Source organism: Sciurus vulgaris, assembly GCF_902686455.1.
Source record: "Sciurus vulgaris genome assembly, chromosome: 11".
Lineage (NCBI taxonomy): Eukaryota > Metazoa > Chordata > Mammalia > Rodentia > Sciuridae > Sciurus > Sciurus vulgaris.
In genome coordinates, this window is record NC_136472.1 from 74,041,605 (window position 1) to 74,062,647 (window position 21,043).

Genomic DNA, 21,043 nt, shown 5'->3' on the forward strand with positions numbered 1-21,043 from the left:
TTTTGGGGAGCCCCCTTTGTGTGTCTCCTTCAGTTAGTTCCTGGGCTTGGTAACAGCTGCTAGCTGACCACCTGCACCCCACCCTTCCACTCCTGCTGAGGGGTCTTCCTATAGGAGTCCCTGTCTCATAGGGCAGACTTCTTGGGCAGGGATCTTTCAGGCTATCTTATGCTTCGCTGCCTGGCCCTGTGTCCAGCTGTCCTAAAAGAAGCCCTCCTTCCCTTTTTGCCAAGCTCTGGAAGACAGGCCACTCCCATTGCAGCCGCCAGGGGCAGCTCCCGCAACCTCTCCTGCATAGACTTTTCCAGGGAGAGGTGGGTCAGGCTGTGTCCTCCATGCTCCAGGGGAGCCCTGCGCTTGACTTGAGCGGTGTGGGGTGAAGCATGGCCCAGAGACACTCTCCCCAAGGAAAGCCCCAGCTCTTCCAGGCCAGGGCTTGCTTTGGGTGGGGGTGTCACACTGCCATGTCCTGCTGGATTATGTCTGGTGCTGCTTTTGAGGCTCTTGGAAATAGTCACAATTCTGAGACACAAAAGTGCCATTTAATATGCTCTTACACATTAACTAATATGTTATTTTAACAAAAACTTGGGTCTTACTGTATACATCATTTTATAACCTGCTTTTTTTTCATTAATACTATATTTTGAGCATCTTTTTCCATGTTAGCAAATAGAATCTATGTTCATATCATTTTAAACAACTGATTTTTTTTTCTTTATATAGATATTCTATTACTTACTATAGCAATTCCCAATTGTTAGCTGTTTGGGTTGTTTTTAACTTTAGATGATTAAAAAAATGCAGCGTTTGGAATGGATTTCTGTGAAGCTGGTGAAAGGCCTCTCTTTTGCACAAGGCCTTTTCAAATGCTCGGAAAAGATCTAGCCATTTTATATTTATAGTTTTGTCTTCTTTGTGTTAAAGGGGACCCTAAATTGTGTAAACTTCAGGTTCCACAAAAACTGGATGTGTTCTTTGGCTATGTTAAAAATTCTCACACTCGATTTTTTTTTTTTTTTTTTTTTTTTTATTGGCCACATCTTTATTTCCTTAGGATAAGTTCCTAGAAGCAGAATTGCGGGATTAAAGCAGATGCACATTTTTAAGATTCTTAGAACATATTGCCAAAGAGACCTCCAGAAAAGGTGATCTAATTTACACCCCAACCCTGCCCTAAATGAGAACACCCAGGACCCACAGTTTCTATGAAATTGTGTTTCTTTGTGACTCAGTTCTCGCTGCCATTAGCACCTTCTCCTGAAGCAGAGTTTTAATCGGAGATCCACAGGACCCTGGAGGTAGAATTCTTGTGGTCTGTGAATTTGGTTGAGAAAAAAACTTAATCTTTACTTTCACCATAAGCCTCTCATTGAAATGTAATCTTTCTCTCCATCTTGCAGATAGGCCACAAGTCCCTGGAGTATTAGCAACTACCTGTGACGTTAGGGGTCCTGTCAACAGCAGAAATCAAATGATTTCGTGCCTTGTTAGAGTTGCTGAAGATCTCTCAAAATATCATTCATTTTCATCAGAACTTCACAATTATTAGGTTATTGTAGGTTATTAGACTTGCCACTAGATCTTGCTTGGTAATATGCTAATAAAAACATGTATTTCTAGGTTCTAACTTTTTTTTTTTTAATATTTTGATGACTGTATTCCATAGAATTGGTCTCTTTTGGAATCTTGTGTGATTTTCTTATTCTGAGAAGAGGTCCATTGTCTTTACCAGACACCATGATCCAAAAAAGTTCAGAATTCTTATTGTATGGGTTAACTCACATTTCTTCAAAACTTGTGCATGGAAGGAAAGAAATAAAACTTTCCTGAACCCTGAGTGAGCCAGAATGTGTGTCCGGTGCTGGGGGTGAAGAGGGACAGGCTGACCCCTTCCCTGAAAAGCTCACTGTCTAGGTGGGAGATGTAGTTTCACAATTCCTGCTGAGGGCCTAGATTCTCATATTTTCTAGAGTTTGAAGAAAAATCAGGACTCCAGATTTTTATGTGTTCCCATATAAAACAACTATTCCAATTTTTAAATGTTGGAAAGTAACCAAAAAATTTTTATAAACTATTGTGTGGGCCAAATAAAGCATGTCTGAAGGCTAAATATGGCTCATAGGCCACCAGTCTTCAACCTTTGGTCAAGGAGGAAAACAGAATTGCAGTCAGGGAAAACAGATTCATTCAATAGAATCAAGTAGCAAGGACTCTGAGCCCTGCACCCTGTTCCTACAAACTAGGGAGATGGGATTGGACCCTTGGAAGGAAAGAAATGAGAGAAGGAGCTTTGTGGTAGATAGCAGCCGGGTACTGAGAAAAATGGCTGGAGGCAGGTGATACTGCCACCAGAGTGTCAGGGAAGTTGTCAATGAGCAATTAAGTGATTGTATGCCTAGAAGACCCCAGGGCCTCTAGCAAAGAAACAAAAGACAAAAATAAAGACAAAACAAAGAAAAAACTATTGATTAAGAAAAATTGATAAGGTTCTTGGATATAAGATAAATATACAAAAATCAATTGGCTTTTTCATGTTTTTACAAAGAGAAATGGAAATAGGAAAAGGACATTTATGATATTGACAAGAATTTTAACACTGGAGTAAATTTAACAAGAAAGACAGAGTTCATAGAAAGAAAGCTATACTATCTTGTAAAAGGATGGAACACAAGATCTGAACAAATGGAAAGACATAACCATGCTCTTGGATGGGAAGATATACTATCATAAAAATGCCAAACCTTCACAAATTAATTCCAAATAAAGGGTAATGATTTTAATGTTTACATGGAAGAACAGATGCCTTAAAACAAGCCAAAAGTATGGCAAATAATAAATAACACTGCAAGAGGATTTGCCTTGCCTTGCAGGTATCAGAACAAACTCTAAAATCAATCACTGGAATATTGGTATAGGAATAGAGAAATAGACCAGTGTAACAGAAGAGGAAATTCAGACATAGATATAAGCAGACATATTTATCAGAATTTAATATTCGATAGAATGACCTTCCAATTATTTAATAAATGGTACTGACAGCTTGCTATTCATTTGCAAGTAAAATTTGATACTATTCAATTTCATAACCAAAAGTACCTTTCAGAGTATTTAAAGAAAGACTTAGGGCTGGGGATATAGCTCAGTTGGTAGAGTGCTTGCCTGTCAAGCACAAGGCCCTGGTTTCAATCCCCGGCACTGCAAAGCAAAACTTCTAAATGAAGAAAGACTTGAATGTAAAAGAAAATAAATAAATAAAACAAGAGAAAGTTCTTATAAGAAAATTTAGAAGACCGTAGGAGCAATCTTCATGAAACGTAATCAAACTGAGAAGCTCTAAAAGAAAAGAGAGGTTCTGAAAAACAGTGTAGGCTACAAGATACATAAACAGAGTCAGCAGACAAGTGACGGAGGTGGAGACCCAATGTTATGGAACAGCAGACCAACTTTAACCTCTGCATGGGACAATGAAGTGTCATGAATGAACAAGGGAAAAGGAAGTCAACAGAAAACTAGGCAAAGGACAGACTGGGCAGTTGATGGAAGAGTTAACACATATGGCTAAGAAACAAAAAACTCAGATGCAGAGGAGGGAAGTGCAATGAGAAAGAATACGACAGATCACTCTACACTCAAAGCTAAAACCTGCACTTCTGGCAGAAAAGCAGAGAAGAGACTTTCACATATTATGGAAATGTGAAACATTACCTTTTTTTTTAAATAAGAAGTTTTATTAGAATTATATATATGTGAAGAAAATTTAACACATATATTTAATATATATAATTCTAGATTAATGATATATGTATACAAATATATGTATATATGTGTGTGATATGTAGATAAGCATATATATACACATAAATATGTATATATATCACACACACACCCTTCTAGGTAAATATCTCACAGAAACACAACCCCAGAGAAAACGGGCATATGAAAAACAGAATTTTTATAACATGTTTATAGTTGCAAGAAAAGTTAATAAAGCAAGTATCTGTCAAGAGGTGAATGGTTGAATAAATCAAGGACTATTAACACCATGGAATATTATTTTGTGCAGTCCAAAATGAATCAGTGCTCTATCAGTTTATTTGGGAGAACCTCTTTGAAGTACCGTTGAATTTAAAAGAAAGTAGAATGCTGGAGAGTGTGCAGAAAACAATTTCACTTTTATAAAACAATGACCAAAAATCCTTAATACACAGTATGCGTGTTGGTATACAGTTCATTGCGTCTGTCAACAATGGCCTGATACTGGAGAGAACGGGAAGGGTCATGTGTGAGAATGTTAATATGGGTTACCTGGGGGCTGCCCCTGCAAGCTGACGGGTGTGGGAAGGGAGGAGGGAGGCCAGACCATCCTCAACCGAAGTAACGATAACCATGATCGTTTAAAAGCCAAGGCCTTTGGGGCCTTTGGAGCTGGACTGTCTCCCCTTACAACCAAGATAGCCCCCTGCCCCCAAAACGCTTGTCTCCTGGGACCCCTGCCCCCTTGACCATCCCTCCCACTACCCTGTATGTGGCCTTCCACGGCTCTCGCCACGATTCCAGAATGGGAATCAAAGTCCCAAGGGGCGGGGGCGGGCAGGGGACTGCCTTCAGTGCAGGGCAGTGAACCCCAGAGTCCAGGCCCCGCTCTTCCCAGGCTCTCTGACAAACTCACGCAGGGAGGGGAAGAGGCGATGGGAATGCTGACTCCCTCGCTCTCTCAATTCACCTCCTCCCGTCTCAGCCTTCAGATGGCATCCTCAGAAAGGACTCCTCTGAGTCCCTCCCCGTCCAAATGGTCTCCCTGTTACTTCCTTTCATAGCACATATCACAATTTGCCAGTGTGTGTGTGTGTGTGTGTGAGTGTGTGTGTGTGTGTGTGTAAAATGTCTATTTCCTTAATAAACTGTAAGTGCCTCAAAGGAAGGGACCTTGTGTGTGCAGCACCCAGTGTGCACTATGGCAAGACTCAGGAAATATTGGTTGCTTTTATTAACTTACTGACTCCCTTGTTCTCTTTTTCATTGACTCACTCTTATTTGCTCCTTTCTTCATTTATTCCCTTATTCATTCCAGAAACATGTGCTATTGGCCAATGACTTTTCCCATTCTGAGTCTTTTACTTTCTAGGTGGCTTTTTTTGGGAAGGGAGGTAGGAGTGGGGACATGACGGCAGAATTCTGGGAATGCATCCACGACTTGGGAGAGCAGAGCTGGGTGAGCTGGAAGCTCTCCAGACAAGGAGGGAAAATTCCAGAAGGCTGGAAGATCTGAGTGGAAGATGCTGAAGGATCAGATAGCACATGCTGTCAGTCATGGGGTGGAGGCTGGACAGAGGCAGACTCCTTTCTATGCCGGGGATCTCCCACTGCCTGGCTTTGCTCGAGCTCTTGTTCTGCCTGGTCCTTTCCCCATCCGTATGTGTAAATCCCACCCTTCCGGGCTTCCTCTGGGCGGCCCAAATGTCCTCCAACTCTCCCTCGATCCTACACTGCTAGGGCTGCTCCCATCTGCACATTTCCCAAGCACAAACTCTGGACCTGCCTGTGGGTGACCACTTCCTAGCTTATACTGTGGGATGGCCTCTCTGTCTTCTCTCTACCTTGTAAGCAGAGGTTTTACCTAACTGTTCTCATGTACCTGCAGGCCCCAGATCTAACACTGTGTGGACACTCTTGCCACATTGGCCTGACAAGTGAACATCACTGTGGTGGGGACAGGGATGATGGTTATGAGCCCATTTCACAGATGGGGAAATGGGGGCACAGACAAGTGACATGGCTTGCCCTTTCTCCCTGGGCAAAGGAGTAGCAGAGCCTAGATTCTGCTGAGTTTCCAGTTCCAGAGGCTGGGCTTGTTCCAGGACAGCCTGGAAGGAGGTGGGGGCAGGGAGGGTTGGGTTGGAAGCTGGGTCCTGAGAACCAGCAGGCCAGAGAGATTTGGAGTTCAGATGGCCGAGTTCAGGGAAAGCACAGCTGGGGAGGAGCCAAGGTATTTATTATGCTTGGTCTCCAGCTCCAAACAGAGCTGATGGATGGAGGCGCTCCAGTTCCTATAAACAGCTGGGGCCTCCCTCCCCCCACCCGCCACCCATCCCCGTTCTCAGCCACAACTGTTTCCAGTGAGATAGCGGGTAGAGGGGTGACCAAGGGAGGGAAGGAAGAGAAGAATGAGGCAGGACCAAAGAAGGGGGGGTGGCCAGCAAGCATTCTTACTTTGCTTCCCCACTGGAGGCTGCTGAGCCTGGACGGCCCACGCCCTGTGTCCTGCTCTGTGTTCTCTCCATGTCCCTGGGTCTGTCTGAGGGCTGGTCTTAATCCCACGAGTTTATAAGTCCTGGAGGGCAGGAGCCATTCATTCAAGAAATCTTTTCTGAGCTCCCTGCCTATGTTTATTCACAGGCCCTGGGGACACAGAGAACTCCCGGATAGGGCCTCCCTCCCAGAGCTGCACATTGTGCTAGGGCAGCCTGGAACTGAGGGTCTAAGGAGGTCAATCTGGGCAGCCCCTCAGGAGGTGGCGATAGAGGCAGGGGTAGGAGGAGAAGTTCGGAGGCAGATCAGAATTGGCGAGACATTCCGGGTAGGGATGGGGAGAGGCCGGCATTGGGGAGGTCAGGGTGCAGGGTCATGTAATGGTTACGGTTGCTGGCTCCAGAGTGGGATGAGGCTGGGTTCAAGTCTCAGTACTGGAGTGTCAGCTTCTCTAAAAAGAGAATGATAATAATAGAAATCTCTCCAAAAATTGTTAGAATCGAACATGACAGGGTACATCAAGTGCTCAGCACAGGGTCTACCCGGACATTAATCATTGTCAGCTCTGAGTCCATTGTGGGAGGCAGACAGATGGGGGCTGGGGGCAGCAGCACCTGGCTTCACAGGGCCTCATGAGCTGTCTGAAGGATAGGGGCACAGGAAGCAGACAACTGACCCCAGGCCTGGGGGACTGAGCACAGGGGGACTGAGGAGGTGAGGTAGCTGGTGCTTACAGGGCCTTGCTGGGGGCACGATGACAGCTCACAGCATTGAATGAACCAGTGATGGCACCTCAGGCGGTCTGTGACCCCACGCACCCGAGGGCCTCCTCACTCCCTAGAACTTGCTGAAAACCTGGGAAGCCGGATGCTCTGATGACCTAGTTGGCGGCTGTGTCCACGTTTGGCTGAAAACAGGAATTTCTGCCTCACTGGGGGGTCTTGGCCAGGTGAGCACACTGCCCTGTTTGCCAGGAAAAGGGGTCAGGGGCCCAGGGCCCTCCTGGCTGGATGCAAGGCCTGCAGGCCCGGGGCCGAGCTCAGGCTGTGCTGCTGCCTGCCCCTGGGCCTTCACCAAGGGCCCACAGGCTGAGCAACACCCTTCTCCCCACTAGCACCACCCCATGAAATAAGCATTTATAATTGTTCTTTGGAGAGTAGGGGGGAGCAGAAACTGGGAGGTGAGAGGTCACAGGCCAAGGAAGCTGGTTGGAGAAATCAGGGGGCAGAGCTGCCAGCATCAGGGCCCAAGTGGCAGCAGGGCCCCAGAGAGACCAGGGTTCTTGGAGTGGGGAAAGAGGAGCATCACTGAGGTGGGCTCGGTGGGGCGGGGGCAGGTAGGGGAAGAAGGCTGGCTCCTGGGTGTCCGGCTGCTGAGAGTGGCAGGTGGTCCTAGAGGTACTCCCAGGGCTTCGGAAGGGGGGGTTTAAGGGTGGGGGTGTGGGGGGTGGGAATCACCCTGCCCTGCACACTCGGCCTCCCCAGGGGTTCCCACCCCTCCCCCAGCCCCAGCCCCCTCCTGCTCCCATTCAGGACCCAGGGATGCTCTTCCAAGTTCAAGCTGGATCTGCAGTCCAGTTGCTCACTAACTGAATTCCGCCTGAAGTCTCTAGTCCCTGGGAGACCTGTGGCTGGGGACACCTCTGGATCAAGTGTTGAATGTCCAGGACAGGTGAGGTTGGAGGCAGCAAAGCAGTGGTGGCTACAGCTGGGAAGGGGTCCTGGTGTCATTTAGGGATGGCTCATGGAAGATGAGCACATGGAGGGGATGGAAAGCAGTGGCCTAGGAGGGGAGGGACAACTTTGAGTGTTGGGTCTCAGATGCCAAGGGTAGGGGTCAGGAGATGGGGTCTGAAAGGTGCACTGAGTTTGGCAAAGGAGACCTCAGAGACCTTAGTAAGGACAACTGGGGGTGGGCTGGGAACGGGAGCAGTGGTGGCGGAGGTGGGGATGTGGTGTGATGGTCTTTGAATGATGAGCAAGACTTGAGTCCTCCTGAGATGGGGGAGGGAGGGGACACGTGGCTACAGAAGGAAGAGAACAATTCTAAGTCACTGGTTTCTCAGTGTTGGCAGGCCTGTGCTGGGTGTGAGGGGGCAGAGGTGTAGCAGGCTAATAAAGGGGGAGGAGGCCCCAAGGCCCAGGGTGGTGATGACCCTGAGCCTCAGTGTCCCCAAGAGATATGCCGTGAGGACTGAAAGACTGGAAGGGAAGTAGGGAGGTCAGGGTTCGAGTGCACACACTGATGTGGATTCCCCATGGCAAGGAGGAGGCTGGCAGGCCACATGTTTCCCCAAAGTTGTATTTTAATACATTCATGTGGTTATACAAAAAGCTGGTCCCAGGGCCTGGGTCGTGGCCTGGCTCCTGGGAGGTGACAGCAGCATGGTGTAGTGTTTTCAGAGATCAGGCACAGGGGCCAACACCTTGGCCTCCAGGCCTGACAAGGAGTGTCATGTGCAGTAGCACCTGTGGTCGTGATCCCAGCCAGGACTTTGTGCACCCGGCTGCCCCTCATACCACCAGGGCCTAGAGCGAGGGTCCAGCCCTGGATCTGCCCATTGGCTCTGAGCCGATCACCCTCTCTGGGACTTGGTGTCCTCATCTGTAAGAGTAGAGAGAACAGCATTCTCATTTTCTCACACATTACTAAGGCCAGATCATGGACCAAGTGCAGGCAAGATGACTCTTTGGCAGGTCCCAGTGTTCCTTTTCTTCCCAGACAGCTCATGACTCCATGGCATGAGCAACAGGTACTCATCTGAGTTGACCTTTCCACCTATTTTCCTGGCAAGGTGTGGGAATCTTTGCATGATGAGGAACAGCAAGAAAGTTTAGAACTGGCATTATCTTGTGATGTGACAGCTGAGAGAGAAGGACTCCACACAGGTCCAACGCCAAATTTTGGCAGTGCTAGAGGTTAAACTCAGCCTCGTGCATGCTAGGCAAGTCTTCTACCACTGAGCTACGTTCTTGTTTTTGGTTTTTGTTTTTTTTTTTTTGTTGTTGTTGTTGTTGTTTGTTTGTTTTGCAGGCTTTGCCATTGACTTGTGCAGCTTTGAGCAAGTCTCATCTCTTCCTAAGCCTGTTACCCTATCTGTGCAATGGGGAGGTTGGACTCAATGACCTCAAACTCCAGGCTCTGCTCAATAGAGAGGGAATAAGAAAACACAGGAGCAAGAAGAGAAAAGGGAGAAGCCACATCAGTCTGCAAAGGAGGGGATGAGGGAAACTGAGGCAGAGGAGAAGCATAGGGCCTATCTTTCTTCTGCCTGCCTGGGAGAGAGGAGGAATGGGTACTCCGAGCACAGGATGCTCAGGCCCTGGTCAGGTGATATGGAGCCACTCAGGCTTAGACACAAAAGGATGTGGATTTGAATTTCAGCTATGGCATTTCTTAGATACAGGACCCTGGAGGGAGACTTTGGGAGAGTTGTTTCCTCTTTTGTAAAATGAGGATAAAATACCAACCTCTGAGAGTCGTCACACAGAAATGGTAAGGCTTGGATCTGCATCTGCAGGTGCCAAGCTGGGTGCAAAGCAGAACCAGACATCTAAGGCTTTAACTCGGCTCAGCAGCAAGGACGGGGCCGGGACAGAGAAGGGGGCCTGGGCAGGGAGTCGGAGTTCAGGCAAGAGTGGGTCAGTGTGTGCAGCAGGAGAGTGCCAGGATGGGCAAGGGCCTGTGGAGAACAGGAAACGACGGCCTGGCCCGAGCCCAGGTGACCACCTTTTAACAAGCCTCCGGGGGTGCTGCAGCCTGTCTAACAGCACTGGGTCCAAGACGGCCTCATGAGGCTCTAGTTCTTTTCTTCCGGTCACAAGTTCTTCATTTTCCAAAGAGGCTGGAAGTCATTATCAGAAGATGTGACAAAACAGTCTGCTTGGAAACATTTCAGACCAATCCTCTTGGGCTTGTCCCTCCCTTGCCCTGGTGCAGCAGGGGCAGGACTCTCCACATGGAACCGGCTGGGGTTCCCCACCTCGAACCCCATCCACTGTGTGGTCACTGCCCAGCTCTGTGCTGACCTTTCCTACCCAGACTGCAGCATGTGTTTCGTTCATTTACTGCATCCCCAGTCCCCAGAGCAGGGTGTGACCCCAAACAGATGCTCAGTGAGGACTTGTTGCCCCTGAAATAGCCCAACTGCAGTTTCCGCAGCTGGACCACTCGTGCAGCCTGGGAAGTGGGTCACCTACCCATGCAGCAGGATGCAGAGATAGAAGCCTTGGGCTGGAAGTTGGAGACCAGGGTTCTGGGACACTGCTCACCATGTGTCAGTCCCCACTCCTCTCTGTGCCTCCAGCTCTTGTACTGAAAGGTTTCCTGGCTTCTTCAGGCTTTGTACTGTTGGTTGAATTTCTGTCGGCGGACACAGCAACAGGTGGCCAGCGTGGTGAGGACAATGGCAGAGACCAGTGTGAAGGTGAGAATAATGATGAGGTTGACATTCTTGAGCCCACCCTTCTCACAGTCCTCAGGACGCACGTGACTCAGGGACACCTCTGCCTGGGAGCCAAAGCGGCAGATCAGGTCCTGGGTGGCGTCCACATCCACTCGGCCCTGGTGTAGCTGGGCCGCCAGCCAGCCATTGCCACAGCAGCTGAGTGGATTCCCCTGCAGGTAGAGGCGCCGGAGGCTGGTCTCCAGGCCACCCATGGCACTCCCTGGCAGGAGGCTGAAGCTGTTGTTCCGCAGGTCCAGCACCTCCAGTGACACAGCCTGTGTCCAGGCAGGCAGGTGGCTGAGGCGGTTCTCAGCAAGATTGAGCCGCTTGAGGCAGCTGAAGCAGGGCAGGTCCACCTGTAGGACGGTCAGCCCGTTGCCCTGCAGCGCAAGGACCTCCAAAGAGGCCTCCAGGCCTGCCAAGGCTCCTGTGGCCACATCCAGCCCAGGGTTGGCAGAGAGGTCCAGCTCAGTAAGCGGGGTGTGGAGGAAGGCCCCTGCTCTGAGCATCTCCATCTCATTATCCACCATGTTCAGAACTCGAAGGGTGGGGATGCCAGAGAAGGACACACAGCCTGGGGGGCTGGGCTCAGCTGGCCCCCCGCAGGGACTAACCCGGTTCCCCTGCAGGTTGAGCCTTTGCAGGCTGGCCAAGCTGGCAAAGGTATATGGTGGCAGGTCCTGCAGGGCATTGTCCTGCAGGAGCAACGTCCGTAGGGACCCTAGGGCTCTGGCACCCAGCTCCAGCGCCTCGAGTGTATTGTGGCTTAAGTCCAAGAGCACCAGGCAGGGCAAGGAGCCTGTGTGCGGGGCCCTAAAAGCCTGCAGGCAGTTTCGGCTGAGGTTCAGGAAACGTAGAGAGGTCAGACGCTCCAGAAAGCTCTCAGGGACAAGCTCAATCTCATTGTAGCTCAAATCCAGGTTCAAGAGCTGGGAGAGGGGGTAAGTGCTGGTGTTCCAGCTAGGGTTCGAGAGGGGCAGGGCTGACCAGCCCTCGGAAGGCGCATGGAGGTCCTCACTGCCCTGAGGCAGCCCCGAGGGGAGCCGGATGAGGTTGTTGGACACGTTCAGGTAGATGAGTTTCGGGAGCGCAGCCAGGTCGGGGAAATGGAGCAGTCTGTTCTCGCGCAGGTCCAGCCAGGCCAGCTGGTACTGTGCTCGGGGCTCCGCAGCTGTCTGAAAGGCCTCGATGCTGTTGCAGCTCAGGTCAAGCACCCGCAGCTGCTGGAGGCTGAAGTCGGAGATACAGGTGAGGGAATTCCTGGAGAGATTGAGGTGGGCCAGGCGGGGCAGGGCCTCAAAAGCGCCATCCTCGATGTCCATCAGCACGTTACTGTGCAGATCAAGGTGCTCCAATGCAGGCATGCCCCAGAAGGTGTGGCGGGCCAGGCGTGTCAGGCTATTCTCTGCCAGGGAGAGCGTGCGCAGGCTGGGTGCCTCGCCCAGCAGCCGCTCCACCAGGCCACTGTACAGGCTATTCCCAGACAGGTCCAGGGAGGTCACATGCAGCAGGGGGCCCAGACCACCAGCGTTCAGCGCAGTGCCCACCGCCAGGCGGTTGTGGGCCAGATTGAGGTGCTCCAGGTGGGGCAAGGCCTGGAAGACTCCTGGATGCAGGAAACTGATCTCGTTGATGCTCAGGTCCAAGTGACGAAGTGCTATGTAGAAGCTCAGGGGCGAGGCCAGGATACTCCGCAGCTGGTTTCCAGAGAGGTCAAGGGCCTCGATGTCCAATGGGAGCAATGAGGGAACCTGAAGTAAGCCAAGGCCCTGGCACAAGGCCTCCTTGTCCACCTGGGGAGGGCAATGGCAGGGAGAGCAGCTGGCATTAGTGGGTGCAGTAGGGGTGGACACAGACATGCTCCAAGACACACCTGCCCACCTCCCAGGTTTGGGCCAGCTCTCCCAGGGACTCCCAGAATGCTAGACGCTCCTCATCCAGCCTAATGTCCGATGACCCTCTCCTGCTCCCTGCCCTATCTCTGACCTATACAGCGTTGAGCAGAAGGGTGGGACTAGTGCAGGCCTGACAGGTAAACGGATGGAGAGATGACTGACATAAGGACAAGTGAACAAAGAACAGCAATGACTGATTATTATTACCCCATTTTATAGGAAACTAAGCCATGTTATTGCTTAGTGTGACTGAGAGCCAGTGGGCAGCAGGGCCAAGGTGGGACCAGGGTTCCTGTTCTATATGCCGGGTCCCTTCTATGGCCCAGAGAGTTAAATTTCCAGTTCTAGACAGGAAGCCATGTTGGAAAAAATGTTTCCAACCTACAGTTTGTGCCCCTGTCCTCAGTTTTGATTTTGGTGTTCCACCCTCAGGTCTCATTCAGGCTCTTGTTCTGTAGAGAAGGCTCTGGAATGAGCTCCCAGATGTGACCTCCTTTCTGCAGCTGTCACCTGCCCCCACCCCACCAGTGGCCTTGCTTCTGGAGGCCTGGTCCAGCATCAGACTCTGGAGGTAGGGTGGGGAGAGGGAGAGGGATTGGGGCAAGCGATGGCCCAGGTCCCAGCCAACATCCTTTGGTGATAGGGCTGTGATGTTGCTCTGTGACCTCCATCAAGTCATAGTACCTCTCTGGCTTCTTATCCAGAAAGTTCCTCATCCCTCCCCAGCAACTTTTAAGCATTTTACGTTGCACTTTCAGGCCTGTGGTCTCATAGATCCTCAGAATAGCCTACCCTGCAAATGGGATGCTCTGTTATAATCACCCTTCCTAATAGAAATCCAGGCTCAGAGAGGGTCAAGGAGACATCAGGATCCCCAAGCAGGGGAGGAGGGAGCTGTGATTTAAACCAGGTCCTTTAACAACCAAAGACCCCACTCTTGTGCCTTGTAGGGCCAGAATTCTGTGCAAACACGGGTCTTTTTCTGGTCTCTCCAGACCCTTAGGATACCCAGCCTTTGCCAGCAAAGGGTCTGATATCCACAACCACCCAGTTCAGGCCTGCTTCTGCCCCAGCAACCCTGTCTCCACTGACGCCTTGGGACCCACTGCCTGCCAAAAAACTGCTCCAAACTCCACTCAAAAACTTCTGTCCTCCAGGACAGAGTCCAGGACCCTCAGCAAGGCATTCAAGGCTGTTTGTGGCCCCTGCCAACTGTCCCCTCAACTCCTCCCTCAGCTCAGTCCTGCCCACATGCAGGGCCACGCCCTTCCATGCTCACTTCTGGGCCTCCCCTGAGCTGGCTGTGCCATCCTTGACCAGATCCATGGTGAATTTTTCACACTGGGCTCCAGTATCTCCTCCACCAGGGAGCCTCCCATGACTGCACCATCTTGTGGCTTTGCCCCACTGAACTGTGACCTTCTGTGTGCGGATCTGCTAGCAGTGAGCTCAGAGCAAAGAGGGCCTCGTATGATTGCTATGGATGCCTTGAACCTCACCCACAGAAAGTACTCAGTAAATTTCTATAATGAACCAGAGTCACAGACAACTATGCCTAGTAAACAGCATAGACACCAAGTCGGTCACCTCTCAGAGGGGAAAAAAAAGGGATGATATATTTAGGTTAGAGTCAAATACTAGCAGAGTAAGAAGAACCCAGCCCTCCCTCCTCCCAGATGGGGAGGCCAAAGTCTGACAAGGCAGTGACTTGCATGAGGTCACGGAAGTCAATAAGGAAAAGACACAAACCCGAGGGTTCCATACTGGCCCAGCTCTGTCCTTACCCTGCAGAGAATCGCAGGGTGAAGAGAGGTGGGGAACAGAGCTGCCAAGCCTCAGGCATCTGTGTGACTCTCCTCTGCATGTGGCACAGTCACTGGCCCTAACACCTCCAGGGGAAGAGCTTCATCAAGGCCTCGGAAGACCCAGGGACACCCTGCAGCTGGACACCCATGTAAACTGGAAATCTACCCTGGCCACATTGCTAGTCCTTGCCCCTCCCTCACAACCCCTCTGCCTAATAGGGTTCCCAGGCACGGCCTCCTCATCACTAGCCTCAGTTCCTAGGCCATCCTGACTTCAAACGAAAGGAACCTGGTGGCACGGGTGCTGCGGAACACCAGCTGTGGCCTCCAAGCTGAGTGCTAGGTCCCTCACCTCATTTAATCCCGTGATGCACTACTGACCCCATTCCCATGGTACCCACTAAGGAAACTGAAGCTGGGGCTGGGGCCTGCTCAGAGTCAGGCGGTCAGGGCTCAAAACGGCCACTGGTGTTTCTCTTCATCTTGGTACAAGTTCTGAGTACTGGGGCTCAGCTGGTCAGACACCCAAGTTGATTCCTTCAGCAAATAACACCAGCCACCATTTATGGGGCCTCTACAGTGTGGGGGGCACTGTGCTATGTTTCCCATGTTGCCCCGCATACCAACCCACACCCCACGTCCTCTCTACATGGGCCAAGGCTCCCTGGAGTGTCAGCCCTAGAGGAAGCCAGGATACAAAGCTGACCACTGCAGAGCCTGAGACCTGCTACCTGCCAGGTGCCCAGAACCCCTACCAACAGGTCCAAATGGAGCTGCCCTGGGGTGCCCACCTCGCCAGTCCAGTCCAGGAAGGAGTCGAAGAGCAGCCCTCAGAACTCCATTTCTGTCCCCTTCCCAGCTCCAGGCTCTGGCACCAACTGATTCCTGGGAGTCTGGGAGATGGGCCCTGGTGAGGGCCACCCATGGGAGATATCCAGGGGAAGAAGAGGCACCAGGCAGTGGACAGCATGGGGGAGCAGATTCAATTCCTGGCTCTCTTTAGGACTCTGGTGGTTCACAGGTCTCTGCTCCCATGTACATAACCTTCCTTCCTTCCTGTCTGTTCATTTTCTCAGAATCCAAAGCTCCCCATGTTCCTCTGCCTTTTGGGGGCCAAGTCTCTCCATCCTCTGAGCCTCAGTCCCTGCAGATGGAATGTGCCTTGGTATGTGGTGATGCCTGAGGCCTTCTCTGCCCATTTTTCTGGGTTCTTAGAATCTCAGAAGGGCCTGGCGTGGTTTCGCATGCCTATAATCCCAGTTACTTGGGAGGCTGAGGCAGGAAGATTGTGAGTTCAAAGCCAGCCTCAATAACTTAGAGAGACACTAAGCAACTTATCGAGACCCTGTCTCTAAAAATAAAAATGTGGCTCAGTGGTTAAGTGCCCCTGAGTTCAATCCCTGGTACAAAAAAAAAAAAAAAATCTCAGAACGACTCAGGGGCAAGAAGAGTGGTGGCTTTGCAGAACACTGGCAGGTGACTGCCACCAGTCCTTCTGGCCTCCTGAAGCAGCCATTCTGTGTCCCAGTGGAGCTGCTGGAGTCTGATCCCTTCGCCAGCCCAGGCTCTGTGACCACCTTGCCTTATAGGTGGACCTAGGTAGTCTCATTACCCTGTGCCCCGCAGCGTTACAGGGTCAATCTCCCTGGCTTAGAGCAGGAAAAAGGAACAAAAATGAGTCAGACCTGGTCCCTGTCCTAGAGAAGTTTTTAGTCTGGCAGATAAGAGGCTCAGCCCTCCACCACCCCAAATGCTCAAGACATAGCATTGAGTCAGAGGGAAGCTTGGGACTAGCAGGAGCCTGGAGGAGAGAGCGATCAGACTAGGTCAGCCTGGGAAGGGCCAGGGAGGCTTCCTGGAGGAGGCAGCACTTGACCTAGCAGGACTGAGCAGTGGCATTCCAGCTGATAGTCAAGGAGGCCAATTAGGAGGAGGGATTTGTCCCAGAAGGGACCAGTACCAAGAGCCCCTTCCAGCTGGCCCATCCTACCTTCCCTACACATGTACATATTCTAGATTCCCCAGCTGGGTCCACTGGCCTGTAGGGATAGTACGGGATAAAGTCCAATATTGGCCCCACTGTTCCTTCCTGAATGATCTTGGACAAGTCACCTAACTTCTCCAAGCTGGATTTCCTCCTCTGTAAAATGGAAATTTTACAGGAGCTTACCTGGCAGGATATTAAAACATTCTAGTAAGTGCTCATTTAATGCAAGGTAAATCCCTTTCCTCTCCTGACTTCTCTAATATCTGGCTGCTGGGGCAGGGGCAGCAGGATGTCCCAGGGCAAGGGTGGGTTGCGGAGACCCTTAACCTGTCTGGGCAGAGCATCTTACCATCTTACAGGGCCCCTTGTCTTGGTGATGGGAGGTAGCCAGGCCTTGGGTCAGCACAGCCAGGAGCAGCAGGATCTGGTGGCTCATGGCTCTGTGGAGGGTGGGGAGGAAAGGGCAACACTGTGAGACCACTGGCTCTTCCCCACTGCTAGCCCCACCTCCCACCCTGTCTGTGCCTGAGCTCAGAGGACCTCGGACCACAGCAGAGCTGGCAAAATGGTGCTGTGGACAGAGCCAGCAGCAGACAAGACGCACAGCTGCACTAAGGCCTAGGAGGCCCCGCCGAGCCGGCCACTACCCAGGGGAAGTGAGGATTTTAAAGCAGGGGGTGACAGGGTCTGATTCGGATTTTCAAAAGTCCCTACCTGGTGGGAGACAACCTGAAGGGGATGCATAGGAAACAGAGGGGTCCTAAGGGCTGCCCTGGGCCAGGGCTGGGGGTAGAGGCCTCTGACTCCATTTCTACCTAGGTCATAAGCAGGTGCCCCCATCCCAGAGCCTTGGGCCCCAAACAGAATTCTCCACCCCACACCCCCGCCCCCTGCTTTATTTTGCTCTTGTTCTTTTGATTCTCAGATTCTGGAGCCCTTGCCATTGTTCCTGGACTGGGCTCAGGGCCTCAACAGGAAGCCCCGCCGGGGGCCTGCCCTGCCCCCAGCACTGTTCCTGCAAACTTCCCCGGGAGCAGGCTGACTTTCACTGCAGCCACCGGCTGTGCACCGGTTGCTGGGCCTGCTCTCTCCTCAGAACAGCCCAGGATGGGACTGAGGGCACCAAAGGCCCTCAGCAGGGTGAAATCCCAGAGCTCCCTCCAGAAGGACCAGAGCCAAGTGCTGGGGAGACACAAATCACCTGCTGACTTGACTAGCTTGTTCACTCAGTCACACCTTTCCTGAATGCTTCCTCATAGCTGGCTCTATGCTGGCAACTGGAGACACAAAAGAGTGCATAGAAAGCAACATAATATGAACAGAGAATGTTAACGTGGAGGGACACCTAGAACCCTCCTAGAACACTGGACTCAAAGTCACCCACATCTGACTGCTCTCATATGCCTCTTCTAACCTGCTGTGTGACTTTCTATATATCACTTTACCTCTCTGAGCTTGTTTTCCTTTTTGAGGATAATGACAGCCATGCCAAGTTTTGTTGAGGCCCAAATAAGATATATTCTGTGAAAGTGCCACTTCCTTTATGACTCCCCATGCACTCTTCTCAATACTTTACAATTAGTAATTCATTTACTCCCCACAAAAACTCAATGACTTGGTTCCATTATTACCATTCTCATTTTATGGAAAGGTGAACTAAGGCTCAGAGAGGTTAACTAACTACCCAAGGTCACACAGCTAAATGGGAGGTTCAGGCAAATCTGGCTCCTGGGTCTATGCCCTAAATCTCTATACCAGAAGACTCCCACAGCGGGTGCTTGATCAATGAGTGCTGAACCGAGACTCTGAAGGAGGCTGTGCAGGGAAAGGGCCTTTGAGGGCTGAGTCTTTGTCAGAACCCACTGGCGATGAATTTTAAACAAAGATGGCTGTGCTGAGTTTCTTTCTTGCTGGGACACGCAGGGGCCAGGGCAGCATCTTTCAACTCTCTTCCATGGTTCCCTCAGGGCCACAGGCTCCACCCACAGTGGCGCTCTCACCTGCACTGCAGGCTGTGCTCCCACAGGAAATTTTGTCCTGCTGAATAGAAAGCAGCCGCCACCACTAGCTTGAACATCAGCATCTCGCAAGGCCCTGAGAGGCTTGGGGCTCTAGGGAGCGTCCCCTCCCGCCAGCTCTCTCCCCTCTGGGTCCTGGACGCCCCATGCTTCCTGCCTTCTCTGAGCACCTTCTTACAGCTCCAAACCTTTGCTTCCCCTCCTCTCTGCTCTTCGCGTCTGTCCCTTCCTCCTCCTCCTCCTCCTCCGTATCCCACCACCTTCTCTGAGATGCATTCTTTGGGTCCCCAAGTCTGGGCTGCTGTGCTCCCAAGATCCAGGCTTGGAGCTCCAGGGCTTGCTCCCCATCCCTCTAGGAAATGCCCCTAGGGCAGAGGGGAGTCCAGGGTGACACGGTGACCTCTGTTCCCCTTGACTCTCCTTCACCTCCCTGCCACATTTCCTTCCCCGTCAGTACATTCCGCTGTCCTCCCTGAAAACAGAGTCCACATCTCCCTCCTCCATCACTGCCACAGACAGGCGCCACCGTGGCCCTGGGCCTTGACCACGGCAGCAGCCGACCCGGTTATTTGTTTCCTGCTTCCACCCGGACCTCCTGTGATCTGTCCTGTACTCGCAGCCAGAGTGCAACTGTAAAACCAAATATCAAATCATGATCCTCTGCTTTGAAAACTTCCATAATACCCAGGCTTCACACAGTCTCCTCAGCTCCATCTGTCATCCACCCGTCCCTGTCCACCCAGCTTTCTCCCAGCGCGCCTCCAGGGCCTTCGACCTTGCGGCTCCCTCGGCCTGGAATGTTCTTCCCAAGCTCCTTACGTGTTTCACTGTTTTCCTTGCATCTTTTGTTTCCCCAAGAATTTCTTATTCTGTGGGAACTGAGACCTACTAAGTAGGTGCTCACTAAATATCCCATGAACAGAGGGAAGAGAGGGGGAGATGCAGGGGAGTGGGGAGTGTGTGAGTGCCAGGTGAGGACAGGAACGACCCAGGCTTAGTTCTGAGCTTGAAGGTAGAGATGCCAAAGGGTCCCTTATTTCCCCCTCCTCTGCCAAGTCCCAGCCCACCCCCAATGTGGGCACATTCAGAAGGGAAGGTCCCTGCAGCACATAGGACTCTGATGGGAAGGGGCCCGTCAGCCCAGGGCCAAGACACAATGCGGGGCATTCAAGGCCTGCTCTCTCACAAGGGAGGATGGGTGTCACTTAGACCCAGTCACATCCAAACTCCACCACTCACCAGGCTTGCTCTAGAGCAGGTCTCTTAACCTCTCCAGGCTTCAGCGTCCCATCTGCAGGGCAAGTAGCCTAGTTCCCATTCTGCCACTGCCACCTACAGCCATTGTGATGATCAGGTGGAGGATGGCTACAGAGCTGCCTGGGACACTTAGTGTCCTTTCCAGAAGATACAAGGGCCAAGTATCCCAGATCAGGTGTGTTGAGGAAAGAGGCCCCAGGCCTGAGAACAAATGGCCAGGCAAGAGGAGGTAGGAGATATGGCAGGACTCTGACTCAGAGAAGTGCCAAAGAAAGAGAGAGAGAGAGAAAGAGAGAGAGAGAGAAATGGGGGTGAGGGACAATGCCTACAATTATTAGACCACGCCTCTATGTAAAGATGTTAGATACTCATCTAAGCACTTGACCTATATCATTTAATTCTCATAACCACCCAATGAGGCAATTACTGTAATTCCCATTTTACAGACCAGAAAACTGAGGAACAGAAAGGCCTGAGTGCTTTCCTCTCCAACAGGGCTGGGCCCACTGCCGCCTATAGAACTGTCCCTATTTTTGCCCAAGAGGAAAATGAGGCTCAGAGAGGTCACTTACAGTCACACAGGCAGCAAATAGCGGAATCAGGATCAGAATCCCTAAACGAATGTTTCCATTACATCAAGCAAGATCTCCCTCCATCCCCCCGCCAAGCACCATCCCGGTCAGGCGCCGCAGCAGCCCGCCTCACAGTCTAGGCTCCTCAGGTGCTCTCTCAACTGCTCTGGGCCGCGATCTGACTGGCAGAGCGGGGTCCTGGGAGAGCTGCTGCGGAGGTTCACAGCGAGCAGTGAATCACTGAGGGCAAGCCCCGTTCTGGAGACATGTGCATCCCACGGGGGAATTAGACCTTAACCCAAAGGAATGCGGCTGTGATGGCGGAATTTCAGGCAGCCGGGGGTGGGGGTGGGGGTCCTCACATCGTCCCCCATGGAGAAAGCTGGCTCAAGCCCCTGGGAGAACGGCGGGCGCCCCTTCCGAGAGATGGGCAGGCTCTCCAGGCGCGGTGGGATGGGAAGCCCACACCCGGCTGGGAGCAGAGGGCGGGAGCCCTGAATTCAAATCCTCGTCGGCCCTCCACCAGCCGGGTTTCCTGGTCAAGTTCCGGGCTTTCCGCCACAGTTTTCCCAGCTGTCAAATGGGAATGCCCGCCTCACCCCTTTGCAGGTAAGATCCACTCAGACAGGCGCCTTGGAAATTTTCGGGGACCGAGGGAGGCGCGACCCCAGTCCCACGCGCCAAGTGCGGGCGGCGAGAGGGGCGCGGGCCCCCGAGGGGCGGGCCGCAGCGGGTGGGCGCCCGAGCCCTCGAGGGGCGTGGGACCCCGGCTCCCGAGCGGCCCCAGCCTCGCCCGCGGGGCGCTCCTAC

At 51.9% G+C, this 21,043-nt stretch overlaps 1 protein-coding gene across 6 annotated transcripts in view; it reads right to left on the minus strand.

Annotated features, from left to right (window-relative positions):
- LRRC32 (leucine rich repeat containing 32) overlaps positions 1-21,043 on the minus strand; it is a 43,471-nt gene that overhangs the window by 22,273 nt on the left and 155 nt on the right. For 2 of the 6 annotated variants that reach the window (XR_013757670.1, XR_013757671.1), the window contains exons 2-3: positions 16,736-16,826; positions 9,723-12,492 (exon numbers count right to left, since the gene is read on the minus strand). Coding sequence is in view for 4 of the 6 variants with exons in the window: in XM_079103108.1 (XP_078959234.1) it covers positions 10,588-12,492; positions 16,736-16,822 (1,992 nt within the window). In the remaining 2 variants the exon portion in view is untranslated. The other 4 variants (XM_079103108.1, XM_079103107.1, XM_079103106.1 and 1 more) reach the window with 4 other exon arrangements.